The sequence below is a fragment of the Esox lucius genome, chromosome 16 (genome assembly GCF_011004845.1).
Source record: "Esox lucius isolate fEsoLuc1 chromosome 16, fEsoLuc1.pri, whole genome shotgun sequence".
NCBI classification, from domain to species: Eukaryota; Metazoa; Chordata; class Actinopteri; order Esociformes; family Esocidae; genus Esox; species Esox lucius.
The window spans coordinates 11,196,451-11,223,230 of NC_047584.1; the positions used below are offsets into that span (position 1 = coordinate 11,196,451).

The following is a 26,780-nucleotide window of genomic DNA, read 5'->3' on the forward strand; positions in this document are numbered from 1 at the left end:
TTCAACAGCCCAGAGTTCTTTCTCCCCTCTCTTTCTCTCCTTGTTCTCTTTCTCTCGCTCTCTCTGATGCTTTCCATAACTCTGTCAGTCCACATTCCACAAAAAAAAAAAAAAGTACCCATTTAGAGGAGATGGCCCTGGCACCAGATTGGTGCATCAAAATACGTTGAAGGATAATTTGAATAGCACATGCTGACCATTAATTAATTGAATTCATAACAGGATACTTAACAATGACAAACAAAACCTATTAGCATCACAGGGGGGTCTCTTAAAAGCTAATACAATGTGGACAGTATACAATGCACTAGGCTTTTCAACCATTACTGTCAGCAATTTAACTCAGTGCAATAGCCTGCAAGGAGAAATAATATAATTTTTTTTGATAACCCCAGAAGAGCACGAGAACCAGAACGAAATGTCACCATTCAAAGTGCCAGAAAATTGGAAATGTAGGTATCCGATTCAACATGAAGAAAAACTACTACTATCCACCAATCGAAATCATGGACTCGGCCTGTAATCACTTAGGCTAATATAAACACGCATTCCACGCCCAAGTTTGCGGGTTCAAAACCGCAGACAAGGAAGCTATTGTGCATTTGCCGAGGCTTGTTTACATATAAATCCCATGGAAAGAAATGTCTACTGTGTTCTCTAAAAAGAAAAGTAGCATAAATTCTGATTATCTATTGACTTCGTTTTAGGAGGGGATCTGTAGATTACTAGTGAACAGTAATTGAAGTCACAAATTCATAGATCAGGAGTGGAATATTAACTGACGGATTGAGCATATGTTAGAGAGCTGGATTTTGCATTGCTGCGCTCACACCGACAAGAGGGACGGACTTGGACGCCGGTCAGAGGGTCCATAGACCGATACGACACTAGAGTGACAAAAGCAATCCAGAAAAAAAAGAAGAAATGGGAAAACGAAAGGGTAACACATGCAATTTAAAAAAATAAAGGATATAAACATGTATTTTTATTTGATACACTGTGCTGAGAAAGGGACGATATAGAATCGTGTTTAGGTTAAAGATGACGCGTGGATAACTTCTGCAACTCAGGCTCGTGAAAAAGTATGCATTCCTTGGTTTTGATGCATGTAGCAAAATGCCATTAAACGTAAACCAATTAATAGTTTTTTTCCCCCAATTGCTGTAATTGTTTACTATTCAGTGTTTGGCTTGATTCCACTCCATCTGTTATTGTATTTAGACCTCATCACTATTGCAATGGGTCTAATGTAAAAGTCGCGTCTTGACTGTTTCTAGACCTATTTGACCTGTTATTATTAGTTGAAATATGAGTATTAACCACTTAATACTAAGGGAATAATGCCTAATAACAAATCTAAACTACAATTAATTTGCAACAATAGGAAACGTTTTTCTTTGCAATGCCCTAACATTGGTATTTTTTGACTCCTTTATAGAGCACGAGTTGGACATCCATGAAAATGGAAAGAGTAAATCACCGGTAATATTTAAAAAATTGTTATTATTATACATGATACCATCTCATGTGGAGCCATGCATATCGGGAATAATAGATCGATTTGTGGTACTATGAAGCACCCCTTTTGATTTAAGCAAAACTTTCCATGCTCATTTGCACATTGTAAAAGTGACCAGAAAGTGACTTGGACCAGAATTTTAAAACATTCAGGAGATAAAGGGGATTAAAGTTTACTTATTTTGCCTACCTCATACAGTGGATATAAAGTCTACACACCCCTGTTAAAATGCCAGGTTATTATGATGTAAAAGAATGAGACAAAGAGAAATCATGTCAGAACTTTTTTCCACCTTTAATGTGACTTCTAACGTGAACAATTCAATTGAAAAACAAACTGAAATCTTTCAGGGGAAAAAATTCACAATAACCTGGTTGCGTAGGAGTTTTTGGGTAGGAGTTTATTAGCATGGCAAATCTTCATGTGGCAATATTTGCCCACTCTTCTTTGCAAAAGCGCTCCAAATCTGTCTGGTTGCAAGGACATCTCAAATGCACAGCCCTCTTCAGATCACCCCACATATGTTCAACTGGAATCAGATCTGGGCTCTGGCTGGGCCTTTCCAAAACATTAATCTTCTGGTGAAGCCACACTTTTGTGGATTTGGATGTATGCTTTGGGACATTGTTGTGCTGAAAGGTGAACTTTCTCTTCATCTTCATCTTTCTAACGGACACCTGAAGGTTTTGTGCCAAAATTGCTTGGCATTTGGAACTGTTCATAATTCCCTCCACCCTGACTAAGGCCCTGGTTCCAGCTGAAGAAAAACAGCCCCAAAGCATGATGCTGCCACCACCATGCTTCACTTTGGGTATATTGTTCTTTGGGTAATGTGCCAAACATACCTTTTGGAATTATGGCCAAAAAGTTCAACATTGGTTTCATCAGACCATAACACATTTTACCAAATGCATTTGGGGAACTTGATATTTGTTATTGCAAACTTCAGCTGGGCTTGGATGTTTTTCTTTGTAAGAAAAGGCTTCCGTCTTGCCACCCTTCCACGGAGGGCTGTGTGTCTGCAGGTTTTCGCTCTCTCCTTGTACTTGATTGACTAATTAGGTTACTAATTGGTTAGTTTCCTACACAACCCTCACCTGGTTGTGTAGGTGTGAACTGGGAACCCATTTATAGGAAAAACCAAAAACCTGCAGACACACGGCAAGTGTGTAATGACTTCTATTTAACATGAGTTTTAATGTGATTGGTTAATTCTGAACACAGCCACATCCCCAGTTATAAGGGTGTGCACACTTATGTAAGCAGGTTATTGTAAGGTTTTTCATTTTTCCCCCTCAAAGATTTCAGTTTGTTTTTCAATTGAATTGTTCACATTAAAAGTGGGAAAAAGTTCTGACATGATTTATCTTTGTCTTCTGGCATTTTAACAGGGGTGTGTAGACTTTTTATATTCACTGTATACACGTGTCATCACTGGTGAAGATAAACTGTCAAAAAAGCTTAAATACAAACTACAGTAATCTAGTAATATTTTTTCACGGGCATATTTGTAATTTGGAACTTGTGATCTGGCATTTCTTTGTGTCCACCGTCTGAAAAATGGAAATGCCAGATGAAAAGCAGAGGACAAAAAGACATACACTGCCGATTTTGCCGGTTATTCTACTTACAAAGCATGTAGAGGTCTGTAATTTTTTATCATAGGTACACTTCAAATGTGAGAGATGGAATCTAAAACAAATATCCATAAAATCACATTGTATGATTTTTAAATAATTAATTTGCATTTTATTGCATGACATAAGTATTTGATCACCTACCAACCAGTATGAATTCTGGCTCTAACAGACCTGTTAGTCTTTCTTGAAGAAGCCCTCCTCTCCTCCACTCATTACCTGTATTAACTGCACCTGTTTGAACTTGTTACCTGTATAAAAGAGACCTGTTCACACACTCAATCAAATAGACACCAACCTCTCCACAATGGCCAAGACCAGAGAGCTGTGTAAGGACATCAGGGATGAAATTGTAGACCTGCGCAAGGCTGGGATGGGCTACAGGACAATAGGCAAGAAGCTTGGTGAGAAGGCAACAACTGGTGGTGCAATTATTAGAAAATGGAAGAAGTTCAAGATGGTGGTCAATCTCCCTCGGTCTGGGGCTCCATGCAAGATCTCACCTCGTGGGGCATCAATGATCATGAGGAAGGTGAGGGATCAGCCCAGAACAACACGGCAGGACCTGGTCAATGACCTGAAGAGAGCTGGGACCACAGTCTCAAAGAAAACCATTAGTAACACACTACGCCGTCATGGATTAAAATCCTGCAGCGCATGCAAGGTCCCCCTGCTCAAGCCAGCACATGTCCAGGCCCGTCTGAAGTCCAGGCCCGTCTGAAATAGAGCTTTTTGGTCTAAACTCCACTCGCCGTGTTTGGAGGAGGAAGAAGAAGGATGAGTACAACCTCAAGAAAACCATCCCAACCGTGAAGCATGGAGGTGGAAACATCATTCTTTGGGGATACTTTTCTGCAAAGGGGACAGGACGACTGCACTGTATTGAAGGGAGGATGGATGGGGCCATGTATCGCAAGCCAACAACCTCCTTCCCTCAGTAAGAGCATTGAAGATGGGTCGTGGCTGGGTCTTCCAGCATGACAACGACCCGAAACACACAGCCAAGTCAGCTAAGGAAGAAGCATCTCAAGGTCCTGGAGTGGCCTAGCCAGTCTCCAGACCTGAACCCAATAGAAAATCTTTGTAGAGAGCTGAATGTCTGTATTGCCCAGCGAAAGCCCTGAAACCTGAAGGATCTGGAGAAGATCTGTATGGAGGAGTGGGCCAAAATCCCTGATGCAGTGTGTGCAAACCTGGTCAAGAACTACAGGAAACGTATGATCTCTGTAATTGCAAACAAAGGTTTCTGTACCAAATATTAATTTCTGCTTTTCTGATGTATCAAATATTTATGTCATGCAATAAAATGCAAATTAATTACTTAAAAAAGCTTTGTAAGTGGGAAAACCTGCAAAATCGGCTGTGTATCAAATACTTGTTCTCCCCACTGTACATTCAGGGCGGTCCCCAGGAATTGGATGCTTTTTGTTTATTACACCATTCTCTGTAAACCTGAGAGACTTAGAGGTGGCAAATCCCAGGAGGTCAGCTGTTTCTAATATGCTGGAACCACTGTGTCTGAAAGCAACAATCACACCATGGTCCAAGTCTCTTAGATCACATGTCTTCCCCATTATTATGTTTGGTCGAAAAACAAGTTAACCCCTTGACTTCACATTGAGTTGTAATCACATGCACTGTAAAAACCTAATAAGTTCGGAATACTCAAAACTTTTGTGGAAACTGATTACATCAAAATATGTAAGTCAAGTAACTTAATTTAGTGAGTAATTACTTAAAAATGAAAATGTATTGGAACTTAATAGTTAAGTTTACTGTACATAAAAATATAGAAGAGAATTATTTCCCAATATGCATTGCCCTTTAAATGAACTCTAGACTTACCACCCATGACTGTATTTGTTAATGCCACATTTATTCCTTTTGTCAATTCTTTGACAACGTTTATTAAACTGTGAATACTTAATATATTCATAAATCCTTATTTTGAAGTCTGTAAGCCCCCCACCACAAGTTAATTTCAGATGCTCTCAAAATATTCTATGAAATGTCAGATTGAAATCCTAGCACAGTGGCTATAAGTCATGCTTAAAAAAACATTTCAAACTAAAATCAACTCTTCCGCTAAGATTTCTGGAAATCCTGGGAACTTAGGCAGAGTTTTGCAAAGCTATCCAGAAGGCATTGGCTTGCAAAGGAATGCATAATTCCTATTAGCATCAGAAGGTCTAACACAAAGATGGATATTTTATGTAATTGCTACAATCATTTCAGTAGTGGGTGCAAAATATATGTTTGACTAAATGATTGCATTACTTTAGACAAATGTATGTGTTTGATGTTTGTGTAGCTAAGATGAATTAATCAGTAAGAATACATGCAAAAAAGGATAATAAAACTTTTCCAAAATATCAACTTGAAGCAGAGCAAGAAATATGTAACTGTACTGTAAAACCGAATGTATTTCTTATTCAAATGTTCCTACTAAGAGACATTTTCCCAATTACTTAAAATGTTTGTTATACTGACTTTTACTCAATGTTTATAAGTTTAAAATGAAAATGTTCCCAGCATGCTCTGCCTCAGGTTGAGATCTTGGAATTGTTTTATTATCCTTTTATTGAATGATTGATTCATTGAATGATTGATTCATCTTAGCTACACAAACATCAAACACATACATTTGTCTAAAGTAATCCAATCATTTAGTCAAACATATATTTTGCACCCACTACTGAATTGATTGTAACAATTACATAAAATATCCATCTTTGTGTCAGACATTCTGGTTCTGATAGGAGTTAGGCATTCCTTTGCAAGCTAATGCCTTGTGGGTAGCTTTGCAGAAAACTCTGCCGAAGTTCCCAGGATTTCCAGAAATTTTAGCAGCAGTGTTGTCTTTCTAGCCGCTGTGCTACCATTTCAATCTGACATTTCACAGCATATTTGCAAATATGTAATCTCATGTGTTTTTGCCAGTTGGAATCCAGCACTACAATTGCCTGCTTCAATCCTAGAATTGTGTTGTGGATCACAAATCGTTAACATCTGTTTTGATCAGGGGTGTTGATAATAGGCGAGCACAAAACGGTATGCAACGCGTGTCAAATGGTGAAAGTGACATCAGTGTCATCAGGGGGTGTGCCAGCAGCTCTGTTTCCCATGGTTATTAAGCACATGACCATTAAACCTTGAAAAAGGACCCTATGGGTCCTGGTAAAAAAAAAAAAAATACGGCATGCCATTGGGATGGACACTTGCTGTCTCTTGCTCAGTAATAAAACATTATGAACCATGCAATGTCCATGTTAGATGTGTCTGTCCCTTTAAGAGTTCAGGAGTTATGGGTTAGAAAGGAGACAAAGGGTGAATGCGGGAGCCTATCCCATCTGATTATGATGTAATAGCTTCAGCACAGACCACAGCATAACTGTCTCTCTCCCACTTCTCCTTAGAAACTCTGCGGGACCAACTACCCAGTCAGCATTTCCTTCATTGTAGTGAATGAGTTCTGTGAACGCTTCTCCTACTATGGCATGAAAGGTAGTCAACTAATTAAGAATGTTCAAAAAGAAAATAATGAAAAAATAGCTGTTAATTATTAGACTAAAATCTAATAATTAACAGTTATCCTGACACTGTTATATTATGAATATATTATAATATGTTACTAACCATTCTGTTATGTCTTCAGAAGGTAGGTAACCGAAATAATTACATTAGAAAGAGGAATAAAGAGATGCAGCAAATGCCCACTGTGTCTAATAGAATAAGTCAACAAGGTCATTTAGACCGCGGGTTCACTACGTATCCATTCTCCTAACCATTCTCACATGATCTAGACCTATGTCTGTCTGACCTACATCCTTTTGGAGCACTTGAAAACATTTTCAGTATCTAATAAAGTATATAAAAATGTAATAATAACTTAAAACATAGAAGCGTAGTTGAATTTGGATTGTGCTCAGTTCTTTTTAAGGCCTTCATTATTGAGTACGCAACACTACTAAAAGCAATTATTTTTGAACTTCAATCCTGGTGTTTTACGGACCTATTTCTCTGTATAATGGATCTTCCATACTGTGTTTTCCGGGTAGCGGTGCTGACACTGTACTTCATCAACTACCTACACTGGGACCAGAATCTGTCCACAGCAGTGTACCATGCCTTTTCCAGCCTTTGCTATTTCACCCCTGTCCTGGGCGCTCTCATTGCTGACTCCTGGCTGGGCAAGTTTAGGTGAGTTGGGCTACTGTCTTTCAGTGCGAAATAGACTGTATTTAATGGTGTTTTCATCTATTTGCCAATCTATGTTGTCATTAACTCTGTCCTATGGTTGTTCCGGAATAAACTAATTGTGACTGTGTGATGTCATTCACAGGACCATCATTTACCTCTCGGTTGTCTATGTTCTTGGTCACATCATCAAGTCCGTTGGTGCCATTCCTAGTGTTGGGAACTCCACTGTACACATGTCAGTAGTCGGATGCTAATTGGTTAAGAGCTAAAAGGGAGACAGTCACCTGATCAGGCGACTGAAAATGGCCTTGCTCCTCCGAAAACATTCTGGAAAAAGTACCTCACACTGTTCAAAAGTGACCACAGACATACAGTTTGTAGCGCTAATTGGCAATCAACCTTATGCGTTTGTAGTTGTGATGTAATTACTTCCAAATAACAGTTCTTTTCCATGCAATGTTTTCTTTGTTTTGTCCACCGCTGTATATCATCACCAATCATTAGCCATCAAAATGAGGTTCAAGTAGTTTGGAACTGCTCTGTCTGTTTCAATAGGCTAGAATCAGTTTTCACTTTTACTGTCTTGTGAACCAAGGATTTCTTTGTAAAGTGACTCTTTTCAGGTAGCAGGAGATGTAATGTGTGTGCGTGTGTTCCAGAGCGCTGTCTATGCTGGGTCTGGTCCTCATAGCCTTCGGTACTGGAGGTATCAAGCCCTGTGTAGCCGCATTCGGAGGGGACCAGTTTGATGAAGAACATGTAAGACAATACAACACGTTATCATTTTAATGTGTGAGAAACTGTTCAATCCAACTTATGACGTTACTTAATTGTTATTTTTTTTACTACTTTCATTTAGACTGCAACATAGTCTTTTACCAAGGTTTTAGCCTTGAATTACGATGGTACTCACACACATGGAAATAATACATCCCGCTGTGTTGTTTAAACTGTGGCATTTTCTGAATCGTGTAACATGGTTGTACACTAGAACTATAATGCTACAACCACGAAGAGGTATAGTGGAAGATAACAAAGTAAACTCTGAAATTTAGCCAGGAATAGAATAACTTATTTTAAATATAAAAGCGCTGAATTCAGTTGTTGTATTTAACAGTATTCACATCATTCTTCCCTCAGACAATTGAAAGGAGAAAATTCTTCTCCATTTTCTACATGTCCATTAATGCCGGGAGTGTCTTATCTACGGTCATCACACCAATATTGCGAGGTTGGTGTCAAGATTTACCGGAACCCTAACTTTAAGAATGAGGGGAAATGCCTACATGTCTATAAAACTGTACTATAATGTGCTTATTCCTGCAGGAGATGTCAAGTGTTTTGGAGGTGACTGCTATGCTCTAGCCTTTGGCGTTCCGGCCATTTTAATGGTTATAGCTCTAGGTCAGTGTCCACAGCCTTCACAACCTCATCTTTGGATGCTAATTTCAGTTGCCTACATATAAGCAGAACTCCGGGTAAAATGGGTTGAATTGATGTTATAACATTACCAGATTATAACCTTGCTTTCTGGGTATAGTAAGGTTTGAATTCAGCACAAACCTCACAAACTTCAGCTACTATCAACACATCAAGCTGCCATTACGGGATCCGGCAGGGGAGCTGCGGACTCTCGTGTTGGAAAATGGCGTTTGTTTTGTTAGTGCATGCATTAGTCAGGTAGAGGCGGTGAATCCTAAATCCAATATGGATCTAGAGGAATGGGATTCAGAGTCAGCCAGCATGAAAGATTCGACCAGCAGGCGCACAGATGTGTGCTTAAGGCCTGGTGAACACAACATAACTGTTAGACCCACAGGATTTTGGCATCAAGTACTTTTGTTTCAAACCACATAGTCTCTGAAATGTTTCTGCTATATTGACAATGCAAACAGGACAGTGATGACACATTTGTTAACATATGAAAATACTGTCTGTCTTTTGCCTAGTTGTTTATTTCTGTCAAATAGAGCAGGGAATGAGTAGAACTTGTTTACCTTTAAACCCTTGGCAATGAACCGGGTGGAAATGCTGAAAGCCCTGGGGAAGAACTCCTTTAATGGACTGACTTAGAATCCCTTTGGGAACGCATTGAGAACATATGTAAAGTCAGGTGTCATGGTAATGTGTTCATGTTTACACGCTGCTCTTGCTCTGAGGATACATCATACCCATAAAACTGTATTGCCAACATACATTTTCAATAAGTTAAGAAATAAATACATCTGTTTATGAATTCCCTACAATACGTCGTAGGGTTGTCGCTAACACTATCATTTTGTAATTGTGTGTAGTTGTTTTCATCTCTGGAAGTGGAATGTACAAGAAGAGTCCGCCTGAGGGGAATGTCTTGTCGGATGTTTGTAAGTGCATTGGGGTAAGTCGTCTGTCTCTGTCCGTTTCTCTCTGTGTGTAACATATATCCGTAGAAAGTATTTTCTGATGGTTAACATTGCCGATCAGCACACTGCGGATTTGATTCTACGTTGGGCCTACGTTCTGCGATTTCAAAGAAACAACTGTCCCTGGGTTGATGACTTTAGATTGACTCCTGCTCTTTCCCAAAAGTTGGCCATCAAGAACCGCTGGAGGAGTTCTGAGTTTGACTCTAAGAAGAAACACTGGCTAGACTGGGCAGAGGAGAAGTATCCGGTATGATTATCAACAGTTGCCTATGTTTTTTAATTATGCCAGTGAATAACAGAGTCTCCATGGAGTTTTTACAATGTTTCCGAATAAGATAAGAAAACAGTATAAAGATAAGAAAATGTTGTCCTTAACGTCTGAATTGATGTCTCTCCTGATAGCGTTCTATACTGATTGTTATCCCATCTTTGCACCCACAGAGACGTCTGATCCATGAGATTAAGATGGTCCTGAGGGTTCTGGTGCTTTACATCCCTCTGCCCATGTTCTGGGCACTTTTTGACCAGCAGGTAATGACCAAACACACTCGTTATCCTATGGGCTTGGTCCTTCCCCACCAGAACAGTAACCACCAACCCAGCTGTTAAGATGTCTTTAAGAAATACTTTGGGCTGCCTGTGTAAAAGTGTTAATACAAATGAATGCAACCAATAGCCTAGGTCAGGGGTAATCCTTTTTTTTCATTGCAACCCTCTTAACAGGGACTTAGACATGGGATATCAGGTGGGTGCAATTTATGAGGTACAACAGATCATAGATAACCAGGAGGCTCCAGACCTCTCAGGTTAAGAGTTGAGTACCCCTCTAGAATTCCAGTGGAATTGGCTTGCCCAATGATGAACATATTGAATAGAGGTCAGGACAGACCATGAGCCTTTGCCACAAGATTTCTCTTTCAAGAAACATTAATTTACTCGCCTAGCTTTTTCATCTCTGTTGGCCTAGTGCCATGAAGATTTCTCATATACCTTCTCTCTTTTTAGAACACAATCAGTCATGATGTTTGCATCTGAATGCCAATGAGGCGCTCTTGTTGGCTACCTGCGCATGTTTCACCACTTTACAGTGGCTCTCAAGAAGTATCTTCCCTGGGACTTTTCCACATTATAATTTCTTACATCATGAAATCATAATGAATGGGGCTAATGCAATAAAACCAGATACGATTCTATAGTGATAATCATTGCATGGGCTCAGAAACACTTATGAAAACAATTGTCTGTGAAAAAAGTATGTTGCAGCATCAAGAAATGCATGATAAAACTCTACCACGCAAAGAAGAAACCATACATCAACAACATCCAGAAACGCCAGCGCCTTCTCTGGGACCGAGCTCATTTTAGATGGACTGAGGCAAAATGAAAAACTGTCATGTGGTCTGACAAATAAAAATGTGAGATTATTTTTGGGAATCATGGACGCCTCGTCCTCCGGGCTGAATAGGAGAGGGAACATCCATCTTCTTATCAGCACACAATGCAAAAGCCAGCATCTGTGATGGTATCAGGGTGCATTAGTGCACAGGGGATGGGTAACTTGCACTTCTGTGAAGGCACCATTAATGCTGAACAATATATAAAGGTTTTGAGGCAACATATGCTACCATCCAGATTACGTCTTTTTCAGGGAAGGCCTTGCATATTTCAGCAGGACAATGCCAAACCACATTCTGCACGTATTACAACAGCATGGCACTGTAGTAAGAGTCTAAACTGGCCCGCCTGCAGTCCAGACCTGTCACCCATTGAAAACATTTGGCGTGTTATGAAATGACAAATACAGCAAAGGAAACGCTTACAGAGAATTGTTAAAAGAAGAGGTAATGCAACACAGTGGTAAACATGCCCCTATCCAAATTTTTATTTTACACTTGTTGCTGGCATCAAATTCCAAATGGGCATGTATTTTTCCAAGAAACTATAAAATGTCAAAATTGTATAAGTTGTATTGGCACTAAATATAGGGATACATTATTTGCGCATCATTGAGTTATGTTTTTATTTATATTTTACACAGTGTATATTAAAATACAAAACAGAAGACAATTGATTGCATACTTTCAGTGGGTATGGAAAGTCACCATCCCCTTTCAAAATGTTTAATAGTACCACTCAGACACTTAGATCAGGCCGTAGCTCCAAACTGGTTAAACAGGCAAGGTGAAGACTGAACAGTGGCTAGCAACTTTGAAGCAGCTTCTGGCCTTTATGGAAAAGACTGGTCAGTGTGTGGATGTGACCACAATATCAGAAGCACTCCAAAAATCTGGCTAGAAAAAAAACATTCCGCTACATCAAGTCTCATTTGAGCTTTTCCAAAAAGCACATTTTATATTCCATGGCCAAGTGGCAAAAGGTGCTGTGGTCAGTCGAGACCAAAATTGGCCTTTTTGGCCTGAACGCAAAACGATATGTCTGGTGAAAAACCAATCCATCTTTCCATCCAAAGAACACAGTTCCTAGTAAAGCATTGCGGTGACTGCGTTCTGTTGTGGGGGTGTTTCTCTTCAGCATGTGTCAGGTTAGAAGAGAAAATGGATTTTGCAAAATACGGATAGATTATTGAGAAGAACCTGCACCCCTCTGGCAGGAAGTTGAAAATGGGAAGATGGTTCATGTTTCAACATGACAATGACCCAAAGCACACCACCAAAACAACCGAACAGTGGCTGAAGGACAAGAAGGTGAATTTCCTTGAGTGGCCTAATTAGAACCCTGACCTAAAACCCATGGAGAATCTGTGGAATTATTTGAAGAATGCAGTCCATGAGCAATTTGATTGAGCTTGAATAATTCTGCAATGAAGATAGTCTAGGTGTGCAAAGTAAGCATTTAGTAGAGCCATATTTGTAACAATACCGGACAGAGGCAGGTGTTGACGGTTCCAACTGCGGAGTGCCCAGTGTAGTTTATTAAACGGCAGAATGAGCAGGCAATAAACCATGGTCATTGGACAGGCTGGGGTTTAAAAATACAGGACATCCAAAACACAAGCGAAGGTACAAGGGAGTAGGCTAAGGTAAAAAAAAATGGCTGAGTGGTCATACACAGAAAAAGTACTATGAAGGATCGTTCACAGAATTAATTAATGGTCATTCACAGAATTAATAAATTCTAGGATGGGTAAATATATTCTCTAGTAGAGAAAATAACAAACGCTACTAACGGATTAGTAAAGCACAAAACAATACCTCACAATCAGACTGGTGTGTGAGACTGACCTAAATACTGTGACAAACAAAGGAACAGGTAGGTGACAACAGGTGCTTAGTATTCTGGTGATTGTGAGTTGGGAAGAATGCGGTGTTCAGGTGGAGTGGGAGTCTGGGATTCAGGGAGTGACCTTGAGGCAGATGACAGGTGGCGTGCACGGGGACGTGGAGTGGGCACATACCTCACAGTATTCAAAGAGACTCATGGCTGTAATTTAAGCAAAGGTATTAGCTCAGGGGGATGTTCACTTATCCAAATAAGGTATTTCATTGTTGTAATTACTGTTGTAATCCATTTTCTTTTTAAATCACTTGGGTATTGTGGGTTATTGTTTGTAAATTTAGCTGGAAAAATTATTTTGTCTTTTAATTTCAGGATGAATTGCAACAAAACGTGAACATTTTGAAAGAGAGTAGTGACATTTTATACCCACTGTATTCACCCCCTATAGTCAATATTTGGTTGAGCACCTCTGGCTGCGGTTAGACCATGTCTCTACTGGTGGAACTGGATTTGCCAAGGTTTACATATTATTCCAATGAGTCAACAAATAAAAAAATGTATATAATTGAATAAGTAAAGACAGTATAGAATTAAAGGGCTTTACACCGGATATTGGTGGTTGCATTTGCAAGGAGAGATGCAGAAGAAATACTTAGTCTAAGAAAAGTCTCTATGTTATAACCAAAATAAAGACTTTGGGGATGTTTTACGATTATGGGGGAATTTAGCGATCGCTTAGCCCAGTACGTTATCAGTGGGCACATTGCAATCTATGTCTCTCTTAGTTCTGCCTGGCAGTGTCTGTTGAAATGATCTAAACTGATGCATTACATTTGGTCTAGCACACAGAAACAGAGGGACATATATGTAAATAGAGCAGCAGCAACAAATAGTATTCAAATGCTATATATACAGTGGATATAAAAAGTTTACACAAGTTCTTGTGATGTTAATTAATGAGACAAAGATAAATTGTGTCAGAACCTTTTTCACCTTCAATGTGACCTATAACGTGAACAATTCAATTGAAAAACAAATTGAAATCTTTGAGGGGAAAACCTTTTAAATAAAAAACTCCCAATAATCTGGTTGCATAAATGTGCACACCCTTAAACTAATACTTTGTTGAAGCACCTTTTGATTTTATTAAAGCACTCATTCTTTTGGGGTAGGAGTCTATTAGCATGGCACATCTTGAGTGGCAACATCCCACAGGGCTCTGGCTGGGCCCTTCCAAAACGTTTATCTTCTTCTGGTGAAGCCATGCTTTTGTGGATTTGGATGTGTGCTTTGGGTCGTTGTCGTGCTGAAAAGTGAACTTCCTCTTCATCTTCAGTTTTCTAACGGACCCCTGAAGGTTTTGTGCCAAAATTGCCTGGTACACGGAACTGTTCATAATTGCCTCCACACTGACTAAGGCCCCGGTTCCAGCTGAAGAAAAACAGCCTCAAAGCATGATGCTGCCACCACCATGCTTCGTGGGTATGGTTTTCTTTGGGTGATGTGCAGAGTTGTTTTTGCGCCAAACATACCATTTGGAATTATGGCCAAAAAGTTCAACCTTTGTTTCATCAGACCATAAAACATTTTCCCACGTGCTTTTTGGGGACTTGATGTTTGTTTTTGCAAACTTCAGCCGGGCTTGGATGTTTTTCTTTTTAAGAAAAGGCTTCCGTCTTGCCATCCTACCCCATAGGATTGTTGTCACATGTAGCACACAGCCAGTACTTGCCAGAAATTCTTGCAGTTCCTTTAATGTTGCTGTAGGCCTCTTGGAAGCCTCCCTGACCAGTTTTATTCTCATATTTTCATCAAATTTGGAGGGACGTCCAGTTCTTGGAAATGTCTCTGTTGTGCCATATTTTCTCCACTTGATGATGACTGTCTTCACTGTGTTCCATGGTATATCAAATGCTTTGGAAATTATTTTGTACCCTTCTCCTGACTGATGTCTTTCAACAATGAGATCCTTCTGATGCTTTGCAAGCTCTGTGCGGACCATGGCTTTTGCTCTGAGATGCAACTATAAGGTTTTTCATTTTAATTTTTCCCCCTCGAAGATTTCAGTTTGTTTTTCAATTGAATTGTTCACATTATAGATCACATTAAAAGTGGAAAATGTTCTGACATGATTTATCTTGGTCTTATTCTTTTACATCACAAAAATAATGCATTTTAACAGGAGTGTGTAGACTTTTTATATCCACTGTAGTTAGTTCGGCTGTAAGTTTGGGGTCATTGTCCTGCTTGGGGATGAATCTTCTCCCAAGTCCCAGGTCTTTTGCAGACATTTTTTTGTCTCTGTACTTTGCCACATCCATTTTGCCTTGTTTCATTACATCCACTGTGCCTCACAATAGGCATGGTGTTCTCAGTAAGATGGGCGGTGTTAGGCTTGCTATATTTTGGTCTCATCCCACCAAATAGTATTTTCCCACATGCCTTTTGGCAAAGTCTAGCTGACATTTGATGTTAGTAATATTGTTTTGGACACTTTTGTGGTTCACCCAGGCTGTTGTTGCAGGGTACAGCTTCAACCAGCTCAGCCATGGGAGACTGTATCTCCTTGTAGTGTCGCCAGTATCTTGGTGGCCTCCATGACTAGTGGCCTTCTCACTCAGATACTCAGTTTTTGAAGGCAGCCTGTTCTACACAGATTCACAGTACCATATTCTTTTCATTTCTTAATAATTGTTTTACTGTGCTCCAGGGGACATTTAATGCCTTGGAAATGCCTTATTTCCTAGCCCTGGTTGATGCTTCATGAAGATTATTATTTTGGATTTGCTTTGAATATTCTTTCAAGGCAATTGTACAAACCAAATGTGGGACTTCCCAGAGACCGATGTATTTAACCTGAAATTAAGTGAAACTCCTTTACTGCACACAGGTGGACTACATTCAACTAATAACTGTTTTCAAGTAAATTTGCAAATATTCTTGCAATAATATTCCACATGGGTGTGAATATGTGTAGTTTTATTGGCCTTTAATTTTCCTTAGTTTGTCATGTGATTTGTATTTTAATATATTGTGAGGGTCTTACAGCTCAGAATACCTCAATAACTCAATTCAATAATATGATTTTTGCTACATGAGCTGTCTTCTCTTTTTGAGCAAAGCTTAGCCACATCTGTCTCTCTTTTGGACGGAAGGTGCTGGGGGCTCAGCACTGCCGTGCCCCGGTCAAATCGACCCCCTGATTAAAACTAAGTAGAACTGCATTACCAGTGAAAAGTTTGGACAGAACTACTTATGAAAGTATTTTATTTTTTATTTTTTAAGATTTACCACTTTTATTGAATGGAATCATGTAGGAACCACAATGGTGTAAAACAAATCAAGATACTTGTGTATTTTCGATTCTTCAAAGTACCCACTCTTGCCTCGATGACATCTTTGCACACTCTTGGCAATCTCTCAACTGGCTTTATAGGGTGGTCACCTGGAATGCTTGAAGGATTTCCCACATATGCTGAGCACTTGTTGGCTGCTTTTCCTTCACTCTGCAGCCCAACTCATCCCAAACCATCTCAATTGAGTTCAGGCGACTGTGCGGGCCAGGTCATCTTATGCAGCACCATCACACCTACTTTGTCAAATGATAGTCCCATTAAGTGCAAACCAGATTGGATGGCGTATCACTGCAGAATTCTGTGGTAGCCATGCTGGTTGAGTTGTAAATCAGTCTCATTTGCAAAGCATCCCCACACCATCACACCTCCTCCATGCTTCACGGTGGGAACCACACATATGGAGATTAACCATCCACCCACTCCGGTTCGCACAGAGACACAAAAATTTGATTTCCACTAATCTATTGTCATTTGTCATGCTTCTCAGCCCAAGCAAGTCTTATTATTATTTGTGTCCTTCAGTAATGGTTTCTTTGCAGAAATTTGACGATAAAGCCCTGATTCCTGGAGTCTCCTCTGAACAGTTGATGTTTATGTGTCTATTACTTGGCATTTATTTGCGCTGCAATCTGAGGTGTCCTTTGTGTCTTATTGTAATGATGAAATGTCATCACTCTTTACTCTCTTTTTTGAGCTGTTCTTGCCCTAATATGAACTACTGCAGTACAGACATGATGATGGTCTTCTGTATACCAACGCTACCTTGTCACAACACAACTGATTGTCTCAAACACTTTAAGAAGGAAAGAAATTCCACAAATTACATTTTTATAAGGTGCCTCATAAAAATGCATTGCAGGTGGCAAATTTTGATCTGTTTAACACTAAACAGATCGAAAATCGTAACAATAAGGAAATACCCTTGAATGAATAGGTGTCCAAACTTTTGATTGGTACTGTACATCCTAACAACCATCTTAGTTTTAAATGTATGTTGTTTCTAGCCAACATATTAAGCATTTCTTATAGCTGGCATGCCAGAAGTAAATGACATCTTTGATGAATATGTGGTCTGGCTATGCCATTAAATGGAATGATGATAATGAAACCGCTAACCATTCTCATTGAATAAATTGCTTCAGGCAGTGATAAACTGTAATAAATTCATCCATCTTTGTTTGTAGGGATCCCGCTGGACTCTACAGGCCACCCGAATGAATATGGCCTTTGTAAGTCTCACAGTGAATCACTGTCACAAGTTCTTTTTATCCCTTTTGCAGTGCCTTAGCAATGTGCTTTTAACCTGTGATAAAATCTAATCATACAATATTTATGATTTCATAAAATGTTGCATTGTTTTATTATCATTGACTGTAATCTGAAATAGATCTTATTGTGATATGCGTATGTTGCAGGGATCAACATTCGTTTTGAAACCGGATCAAATGCAGGTACCTGCAGCGCGTCGCTCTTTACCAACATAATGAGTTACTGCTATTTCTCTGATCCCTCAATTGTAAATTTAACCATAAACCAGTAGTACTAAATAATTAGTAACTGCTTTTGATCACTGTACTGTAACTGAGGCTCTTTATCTCATTGTCTCCAGTAAAATCACTGCTGCTCTGTGTTGAACACAGTTGACACTCTGGTTTGTATCTGTCTTTGACTTGTTTTCTTCCTTGTTATTTCAGATGTTAAATGCTCTTCTGATCCTCTTGTTTGTGCCCATCTTTGACGTGGTTGTGTACCCACTCATAGGCCTGTGCCGGATCAATCTCACGTAAGTGGATCTTATGTGTCTGAACACTAGCAGCCATATCCTTGCTTCCCCCATCCTTCTGTCCTCAATGCCTTGCTCTTCCCCCAAAGCTCATTGAAGAGAGAGCATAAGGGAGGGACCTTGTGGTTTCCAATGCACTTCTAGAGACAGAAACAGTGCTACATTTGCTGACTGAGCCCGTTTCTAAACGCAGTGCTCAATCGTCCTCTAATGAGGAACCACGGAATATGGTGCAACAACAAACATCCTGTGGCTTACACGCCCATATCCATCCCCATGGAAAGATATCATGGGAAGATATCAAAGCTAGTGATCTTATTGTGTCATCAAGATTGGTGAAAGATACAGAGAAACGATGTTGTGCAAAGTGCCTCGAAGTTGTAAAACAACTGCTCAGATACATAATGCTTGAGAGGAGAAACCTGGTGTTACTGTGTAGTTACAATAGCTTGCTTACACACATTGTGTTTAGGAGTGTACCTGATGCTGTCTGTGTATCCCCTCAGACCACTGAAGAAGATGGCTGTCGGTATGATCTTGGCAGCGCTGGCTTTTGGTGCAGCCACCTTGGTGGAGGTCAATGTAATGGTAAGACCTAGCATATACGACCCCAATGTCAGGTCATTGGTGGAGGTCAATGTAATGGTAAGACCTAGCATATACGACCCCAATGTCAGGTTATTGGTGGAGGTCAATGTTATGGTAAGACCTAGCATATACGACCCCAATGTCAGGTCATTGGTGGAGGTCAATGTTATGGTAAGACCTAGCATATACGACCCCAATGTCAGGTCATTGGTGGAGGTCAATGTAATGGTAAGACCTAGCATATACGACCCCAATGTCAGGTTATTGGTGGAGGTCAATGTAATGGTAAGACCTAGCATATACGACCCCAATGTCAAGTCATTGTTTCTGCAGTTCAGCAGAGCTTCACTAGTTATCAAAAGTTACAGCAGGGATACTCAACTCTTAACTTACTATGTCCGGAGCCTACATGTTTTCTGTTCTGCGTCCTCATTTATTGCACCCATCTGTTGTCCCAGGTCTAAAATGGATTGGAACTGGTTTAACAGTCCAGAGTTGATTCTTACAGCATTACAAGACCCCCAGCAAGACAGTGTGATATGGCAGTCTTCTCAGTGATTGGAACTAAATGATGTGACACAGACAGACCCCTCTGCTTAGCTGTCTACTGATGTCCCTCCCTCCCTTTGTTTCTGGTAGAAAACGGTGGTTGAGCCAGCGCCTCGTGGACAATGTCTCCTGCAGGTCTATAATCTAGCTGAAAGTGACATCCAATTGGACATCAGTGGGAGTAACCTCTTCTCACAGCCAATCAAATCCTATGAAGTAAGGTTGGCAGAGTTTTTACAACTGTAAAGCAAATTACTGGATAATACAGAAAGTGCTGTTTTACTGTAACCTAACTATTTACAAACGTCCATAGCTAACTTGAGCTGCTAACGATGTACTATGATGTTTTAAATCTATTTACAGGACTTCTAATAGAATGACAACATAATATTTAAGTAGTGTGTTCTAAGGTATAGCTATTATATCGGTGCTCAGCTGGTAGAGCCTGGCGCTTGCAACGCCAAAGGTTGTAGGTTTGATTCCCACCGGGGACCAGGTTGGAAATATATGTACTCACTACTGTAAGTCGCCCTAGATAAGTGCGCCAACTAAAAGACTAAAACATTAATATCTGAACATGAAGCCTGTCAATACTGTCCCCCTGTCTTCATTGATCAGGACCCGCCATCATACCAGCATCTTCAGCTAGGGGGATCCAGCAAAAATGTCAGTATGCGGATCATCCAAAACAAAAACACCTCAGAGTGTGTCCAGAGCTTCAGAGAGCAGAAAGCCTACTCACTCATCCTGCACAGCAGTGGATCTGGGGTAGTGTGCCAGCTAGTGAGTCTGAAGTCTTAACTGAAACACCATAAAGATTACAATGGTTATTGAATGATCATAACTTTCTCAACCAGTAACCTTCTGCAGTGTTTTTTCATTTGCAAATTTAATGACCTTCTGTTTTCTGTATTATAATTTCTTCACAACATAGGCATCAGACAACATAATTAAAAGTAAAAAAATGGAAGCCCACCTGAGGTAATCATATTTTGTTTGAATTCAGGAAAGAATATATGAATTATCTTGTGTCCCCCATGAATCCCAGCTATTGATCAATCAGATTACCACCTTTGCATCCCAGCATTATAAATGTGTTGGAGTTCAGGCATTTACATTTCCACACTGTTTCTGACAGGTTCATCAACACACTGAGTGAGGCCATGAACATAACAGTGGGAGATGTGGACTTTTATGTTGCTGGTGACTATGGAATATCGCCTAACAAGAGTGTGATAAGAAACAAGTTAGTAACCATATTTCTGTTCTATTGGAGTTCTACATAACAAATGATCAAGTATATAACCCCAGTTCTCTGATAAAATATAAAATCAAGTATGTACCTCAATTTTCCCAAATAAAAAATCTGTTGACTGATACACAGTAGCATCTTTGACAGTATTCACTATTGTCGCAAATGTGTTAGACATTCTCTCTGTCAAACACTGGAGTAGACATTTTGTATGGACAGAGAAAGAAGGAACAGAGAATTACACACTCACTGATGGTTTGAAAAGGAAAACACACACTCACACATGCATACACTTACACGGATAATTAAACAAGAACGTTCACATGCACAGAGGTACACAGCCTAGATGAGTCGGAATGGATGTGGACAGTTCCTGGGGAATAACCCTGTAGTATAAGCGGAGTCAGCACGGTATTCAGAGACAATTTGGACCACTTAAGATCTGATGAAGTAACCTGGAAGGATAAGAGGACTTCCCAGGAATATCTGAGTTCAGTACTAATAAAAAACAAGGGGTGAACTCAAGTTCTGTCTCATGGGTTCACTACGCCAGTGCCTTTCAATTAAGACAAAATGAAGCATGGGACTTGATGTGGTTTTATTAGACAAGATCTTTTTTCGGTGACATTTTATTTTGAGAGTCCCAGAAGTGTTTCTGTAGACACGACAGATAATCTACTGACTGTCAGTAACATTTTAACAATCTAGCAATCCTAACCTTAACCTAAACTTAGAACATCTAACCTTAACCCTCTCAACATAAAGTGTAACCCTGTTTTCTTGTTATTAAAATAAGGTGCTTCTCGTGTTTTGGTATTATGTAAATAACTGCATTGGTAGTGGATTAGAAAGTAAAATGCAAGAAAAATTTTAAAAAAATACCGTAACTTTCTGCTAATTGAATGTTGACTAAATGTTTTTTTGTGTTATCCAATGTGTATGTCGCCATCTTTATTTGTCATTTTGTGGGCATGTTGTTTTACCTGTGTCATCCTATGTGCATGTCGTTTTACCTGTGTCATCCTATGTGCATGTCGTTTTACCTGTGTCATCCTATGTGCATGTCGTTTTACCTGTGTCATCCTATGTGCATGTCGTTTTACCTGTGTCATCCTATGTGCATGTCGTTTTACCTGCATGTGGAATGAGGATTTTTTAATCTGGTCAGTTGTCAAAAATAAATGCCAGGCTTTCTGGGTATAATAGAACCAACACCCAGATAATTGCACTAGTAGGGTTCTAGGTGAGGATTTGGACTGAGGATTCTAGCCTAATTAATCCTTATTCACGCCTAAGCTAAATAAAGTGAGGGAGTTTAGGCATGGGATTTCAGGGTTGCTAGCCAGACTGTAAATCCTTGTTGACATGACTGAGATAACAAGATCTAAACAGCAAGACGTTCAAGAGGCAAGGTACCTCCTTCTTCAGACTTCCTTAGAGTTGAGCTGAAGATAATCGTCTGTTTTCAAGTTGAGGACCAGTTTGAGGGTAGGACGAGGTCGTAGCTCAAACAGTATCCGCGGATAACTTTCACCATGCCCTCACTAAATCCTGCACCCATCCCATCTCTCACAGGTACACAAAAGTCCGGTGTTCATCCGGCTCGCAAGTCTCCTTCATCAACCTGGGTCTGCTTGACTTTGGGGCCTCGTACACTATCATTCTCACAAATGTGAGTTGGTACCCGCAGACCTAGAAACCTAGTACACTGTATGGGATCCCAGGAGGAACTGAACCCACATTGCATTACTACATTGTCAGAAACCGGCCTTGGCATACAGTACTAACAACCGCCTCTACTTTTTTCCAGGGCTCTGTAGGGATTGTTCCCAAAAAGATGGTGGATGTGGTGGCCAATAACATTCACATCACCTGGCAGATCCCTCAGTATATCCTGATCACAGCAGGTGAAGTCATGTTCTCCATCACAGGCCTTGAGTTCTCCTACTCACAGGTAAGTTGTTCTCTTACTCACAGGTCAGGAGTGATTGATTAAAACACTTAATCTGCCTTCATATATTGCTAAATTATTGGGACAGTATGCTTTTTTAAAATAATTTTTTCCAAAGGTTTGGATTTGAAATCTAAGCATTGTCATAAGGTTAAAACATTGATTAACATCTTTTAACCTAGCTGTTATTGTTTAGTCCTGACTACACTGTTATTGTCTAGTCTTTAGGTTTTGTGTTTGCCTTTGGAGTCTGTAATAGGTGTCTGTCAATATGAGGACCAAAGGTGCCAATAAGAGGCTAGAAAGACAATTCGAGGTGAAGAAATCAGAAGAAAGTTGTTAGATTATTGCTCAAACCCCTTTTGATTTCTTACTAAGTTTACCTCCACCTCCAATAGCGTCTATGTATGACGTTCGCCACTGGCCGTTTTAACAGCGTATTAGCCAGTAATAAGCTTTACCGGTATCTACTAACTTACTGGAATAGTCATAAGAGTTGAGTAATTGCGAGCGAGTCTGCCAAAGCTATTTCATTTCATGGCATAAGAACTTATTTTTTTCTTTCATGACAAAACAACATACTTTTGTCTTTCATTCGTGAATGTCATTTATACAATAACTATCAATAAAGTCAACGATAACTAACTTTTTCATCAAGTGAAAAGACGAGAGAATCGTGGAATCTACCAGAAATAATTAATAAATGTAGTTGCTCTCAATAAATTCGAACTAAGGTCTTAAGCCTATTACCTCCACCAGAAATAGCATCTATGAACTGTGTTTCTTTTGCCACTGGCCGTTTTAACAGCTTATTAGCCAGTAATAGGCTTACTAGTATCTACTAACTTCCTAGGAATAATCATAAGAATTGAGCAATTGCTAGCGAGACTGAAGATGAACTATTCCATGCCAGAAACAGTTGCAATATAACCGTATACAGTTTCACCCAGCGAGGTTTTCGCCCAAATACGGAATAATTCACAATGCATACTTCGCTTCACCTGCGAGGAGATACGAACTCGGGACCTATAGTTCACAAGTCTGCTTCTCTAACCACTACGCTATTTAAGGGTCAGCCAGCCAGCCAGACAATGGTACCCTGACTGCTGTTAAGGTACTGGGATGAACACCTCAGACCCCTCATCAGACCTTACGCTGGTGCAGTGGGCGCTGGGTTCCTCCTGAGGCCAGACACATTAAAAATTGCATTAATATGTATTCGCTTTCGGTCATCCAACCTTCATCATACCTCTTAATAAACTGCCGAGATCCTTTTCTCACTTTCAAACCAACCTTGATTTCAGATCTATATGATGTCTCTAGGGGGTATATAGCTAGTGGTGGGTTATTTGGAAGTCTGAAGTCTCCTTTACCAGGAGAGAATACTGTTGAAAATATTTTTGTCACCGTTATTACCTCCCAGAGGCGTCTGATCAGTACTATTGCCCTGGCCTTCTCTTAAAGATTAACATCTCTATACTTTAACACAGGCTCCGGCTAATATGAAGTCAGTGCTGCAGGCAGGCTGGCTACTGACTGTAGCCTTTGGTAATGTCATTGTGCTAATCGTCGCAGAGGGGGCCGGTTTGAATCAGGTAAGTTTCAGTACTAAAAGGGTCGTTTTCACTGGGTTTTTTGGAAACCATAGATTGATTGGATAAAACGACTGAAATGGTCTCCTAGAAGGTAACCAGAAAAACAGTTCATAAGTTTGCATACCCTGGCAGAAATTGTGACATTTTGGCATTGATTTTGGAAATATGACTGAACATGCAAAAAATAACTTTTATATAAGGATAGTAATCATATGAAGCCATTTATTATCACATAGGTTTTTGGCTCCTTTTTAAATCATAATGATATCAGAAATCACCCAAATGGCCCTGATCAAAAGTTTACATACCCTTGAATGTTACAGACAAACAAGGTGACACACACAGGTGAAAATGGCCATTAAAGGTGAATTTCCCACACCTGTAGCTTTATAAATTACATTTAGTGTTTGTATAAATAGTCAATGAGTTTGTTAGCTCTCATGTGGATGCACTGAGCAGGCTAGATACTGAGCCATGGGGAGCAGACCTGCGTAACAAGGTAATGGAACCGTATAAAGATTGAAAATGATATAAAAAGATATCCACAGCCTTGCAAATGCCAGACAATGCTGTTCAATCACTTATTAAGAAAAAATGTGGGGATCTCTTGATACCAAGCTAATGTCAGCTATACCTAGAAAGATTTCAACCAAAACTGCCAGAAGAATTGTTTGGGATACAAATAAAACCCACAGGTCACCTCAGGGGAAATACAGGCTGCTCTGGAAAAAGACAATGTGGTTGTTTCAGGGATCACAATACGATGGTTACAGCCCAGTTACAATATCCCCGACCATGTTCTAAAGGCACAGGGAATCTGGTGAAAATTGATGGCAAAATGAATGCAGCATGTAATCAGAAAATACTAGCAGACAATTTGTATTCTTCTGCACGAAAGCTGTGAATGGGACGCTCTTGGACTTTCCAGCACGACAATGACCCTAAGCACAAAGCCAAGTTTACCCTCCAGTGGTTACAGCAGAAAAAGGTGAAGGTTCTGGAGTGGCCATCACAGTCTCCTGACCTTAATATCATCGAGCCTCTCTGGGGAGATCTCAAATGTGCGGTTCATGCAAGACGACCAAAGACTTTGCGTGACCTGGAGGCATTTTGCCAAGTTCAATGGGCAGCTATACTACCTGCAAGAATTTGGGGCCTCATATTACAAAACACTGCAACGGTGTCATTGATGCTGAAGGGGGCAGTACACAGTATTAAGAATTAAGGGTATGCAGACTTTTGAACAGGGGTCAGTTAATTTTTTTCTTTGTTGCCATGTTTTGTTTTATGATTGTGCCATTCTGTTATGACCTACAGTTTAATGTGAAAGACGTATTTTGCCTGCTCACTCATGTTTTCTTTACAAATTTTTTAGCACAACTGTAACTGTATTACTCTGTCATTTTCAGTTTTTCTTGAGACATTGTTAAACGTTTTAACGTTGACTTCTAATTCCCAGTGGATGGAGTTTCTGCTTTTTGCTGGTCTGCTTGTGGCGGTCTGCATCATTTTCTCCATCATGGCTTATTTCTACAAGTACGTAGATCCCGAAGAGCTAGACAAGCTGTTCCAAGACAAAACAGTCGATGGCGAGGATGATGACAGCCTGAAGAAGGACAAGAAAGAACACATGGAACAGGCGGGTGACTCTACGTACTTGAAGTCAGGAATAAAGAACACAGCGATGTAGCATGCTGACTGAATTCAGAATCATTGACGCTTTTTCTCCCTTCAATAGACTTGCATGCCCCTTTCGTGGAACTTTTTGAAACATTTGTAAATCAAAGGAAAGCAGTCCAAATCGTTCATATGAAAGTTGATATTGTGATTAAATCAGATGGCTCTCTCTTCTGCATTGAGAGTTACTCCCGTCTCCCATGTCAAACACTTAGATTCAGGAGGTGGGACGATTTCCAGTTTTAGACATTACATAAAGTCTAATTCAATTACATCATGAATGTATGCTTTCCTCCTAATTAGACGGTCTTTGAAATTTACTGCTTCTTACCCTTTAGATCAAAAATAGTTTTTCTATTATGTTTAGCATTTTTTTAAACCAAGATGTTTGTAATTACAGTTCCTAAAAAAATTATTCTACATCTAAATCTAGATGCCTTCTACGGACCTTTTAAGATCTGGTGAATGGAGATTGAGTGTATTTTTATTTCATTCATTTGGTTTTCCAGACCCTGTCTGTGGTGACTTATGAACTAACCAGGGTTTGCACTTTAACGCAGGCACCTCACAATGTGTGAGAGTGAAACCAGACCATTGATTACAAAACACAGAACTGAAACCAGTCTATTGATTACAACACAGAACATTGTTCAAAAACTGTGAAGCAAAATATATACTTTTGTGGATTTATGTAGTGACAGAATTGTACTGTACATAATTAAATTACTTGGTTTCCCATTTGATTATTATTATTTTTTTTTTTTCAAAAGTCAAAAACATTTTAAGTTAATGACAAACTACCAGCATAAGAATCCATTTCAAAACAGATGAACAGAGCATTGTGAAAAGCACATCCCTTTTTTTATTGACCACTGAGACAAATCCAGATGTAGACTGAAGTTCAGTTATACTTGACTAAGCCACAATAAAACAGTGCCATAAGCCTCCTCTTTCGAATCATGTACTCGCTTCACTGTTCTAAATTAAAAGGTGTACATTTCTCAAGTTGAATATCCTTTTATTTCTGATAA

At 39.7% G+C, this 26,780-nt stretch overlaps 1 protein-coding gene across 1 annotated transcript; it reads left to right on the forward strand.

The window, feature by feature from the left end:
* The first annotated feature begins 140 nt into the window (after positions 1 to 140).
* slc15a2 (solute carrier family 15 member 2) lies at positions 141 to 26,749 on the forward strand. Its single transcript, XM_034286959.1, has 23 exons — positions 141 to 940; positions 1,439 to 1,482; positions 6,573 to 6,660; positions 7,215 to 7,356; positions 7,499 to 7,591; positions 8,016 to 8,115; positions 8,497 to 8,587; positions 8,683 to 8,760; positions 9,651 to 9,733; positions 9,925 to 10,008; positions 10,203 to 10,292; positions 17,539 to 17,583; positions 17,770 to 17,805; positions 18,049 to 18,137; positions 18,644 to 18,725; positions 19,365 to 19,490; positions 19,893 to 20,057; positions 20,209 to 20,255; positions 20,413 to 20,520; positions 22,102 to 22,198; positions 22,337 to 22,480; positions 23,968 to 24,072; positions 25,532 to 26,749. Exons 1-23 carry the CDS (start codon positions 925 to 927, stop codon positions 25,760 to 25,762), a joined length of 2,184 nt encoding a protein of 727 aa, XP_034142850.1. The 5' UTR covers positions 141 to 924; the 3' UTR covers positions 25,763 to 26,749.
* The last annotated feature ends 31 nt before the right edge of the window (positions 26,750 to 26,780 follow it).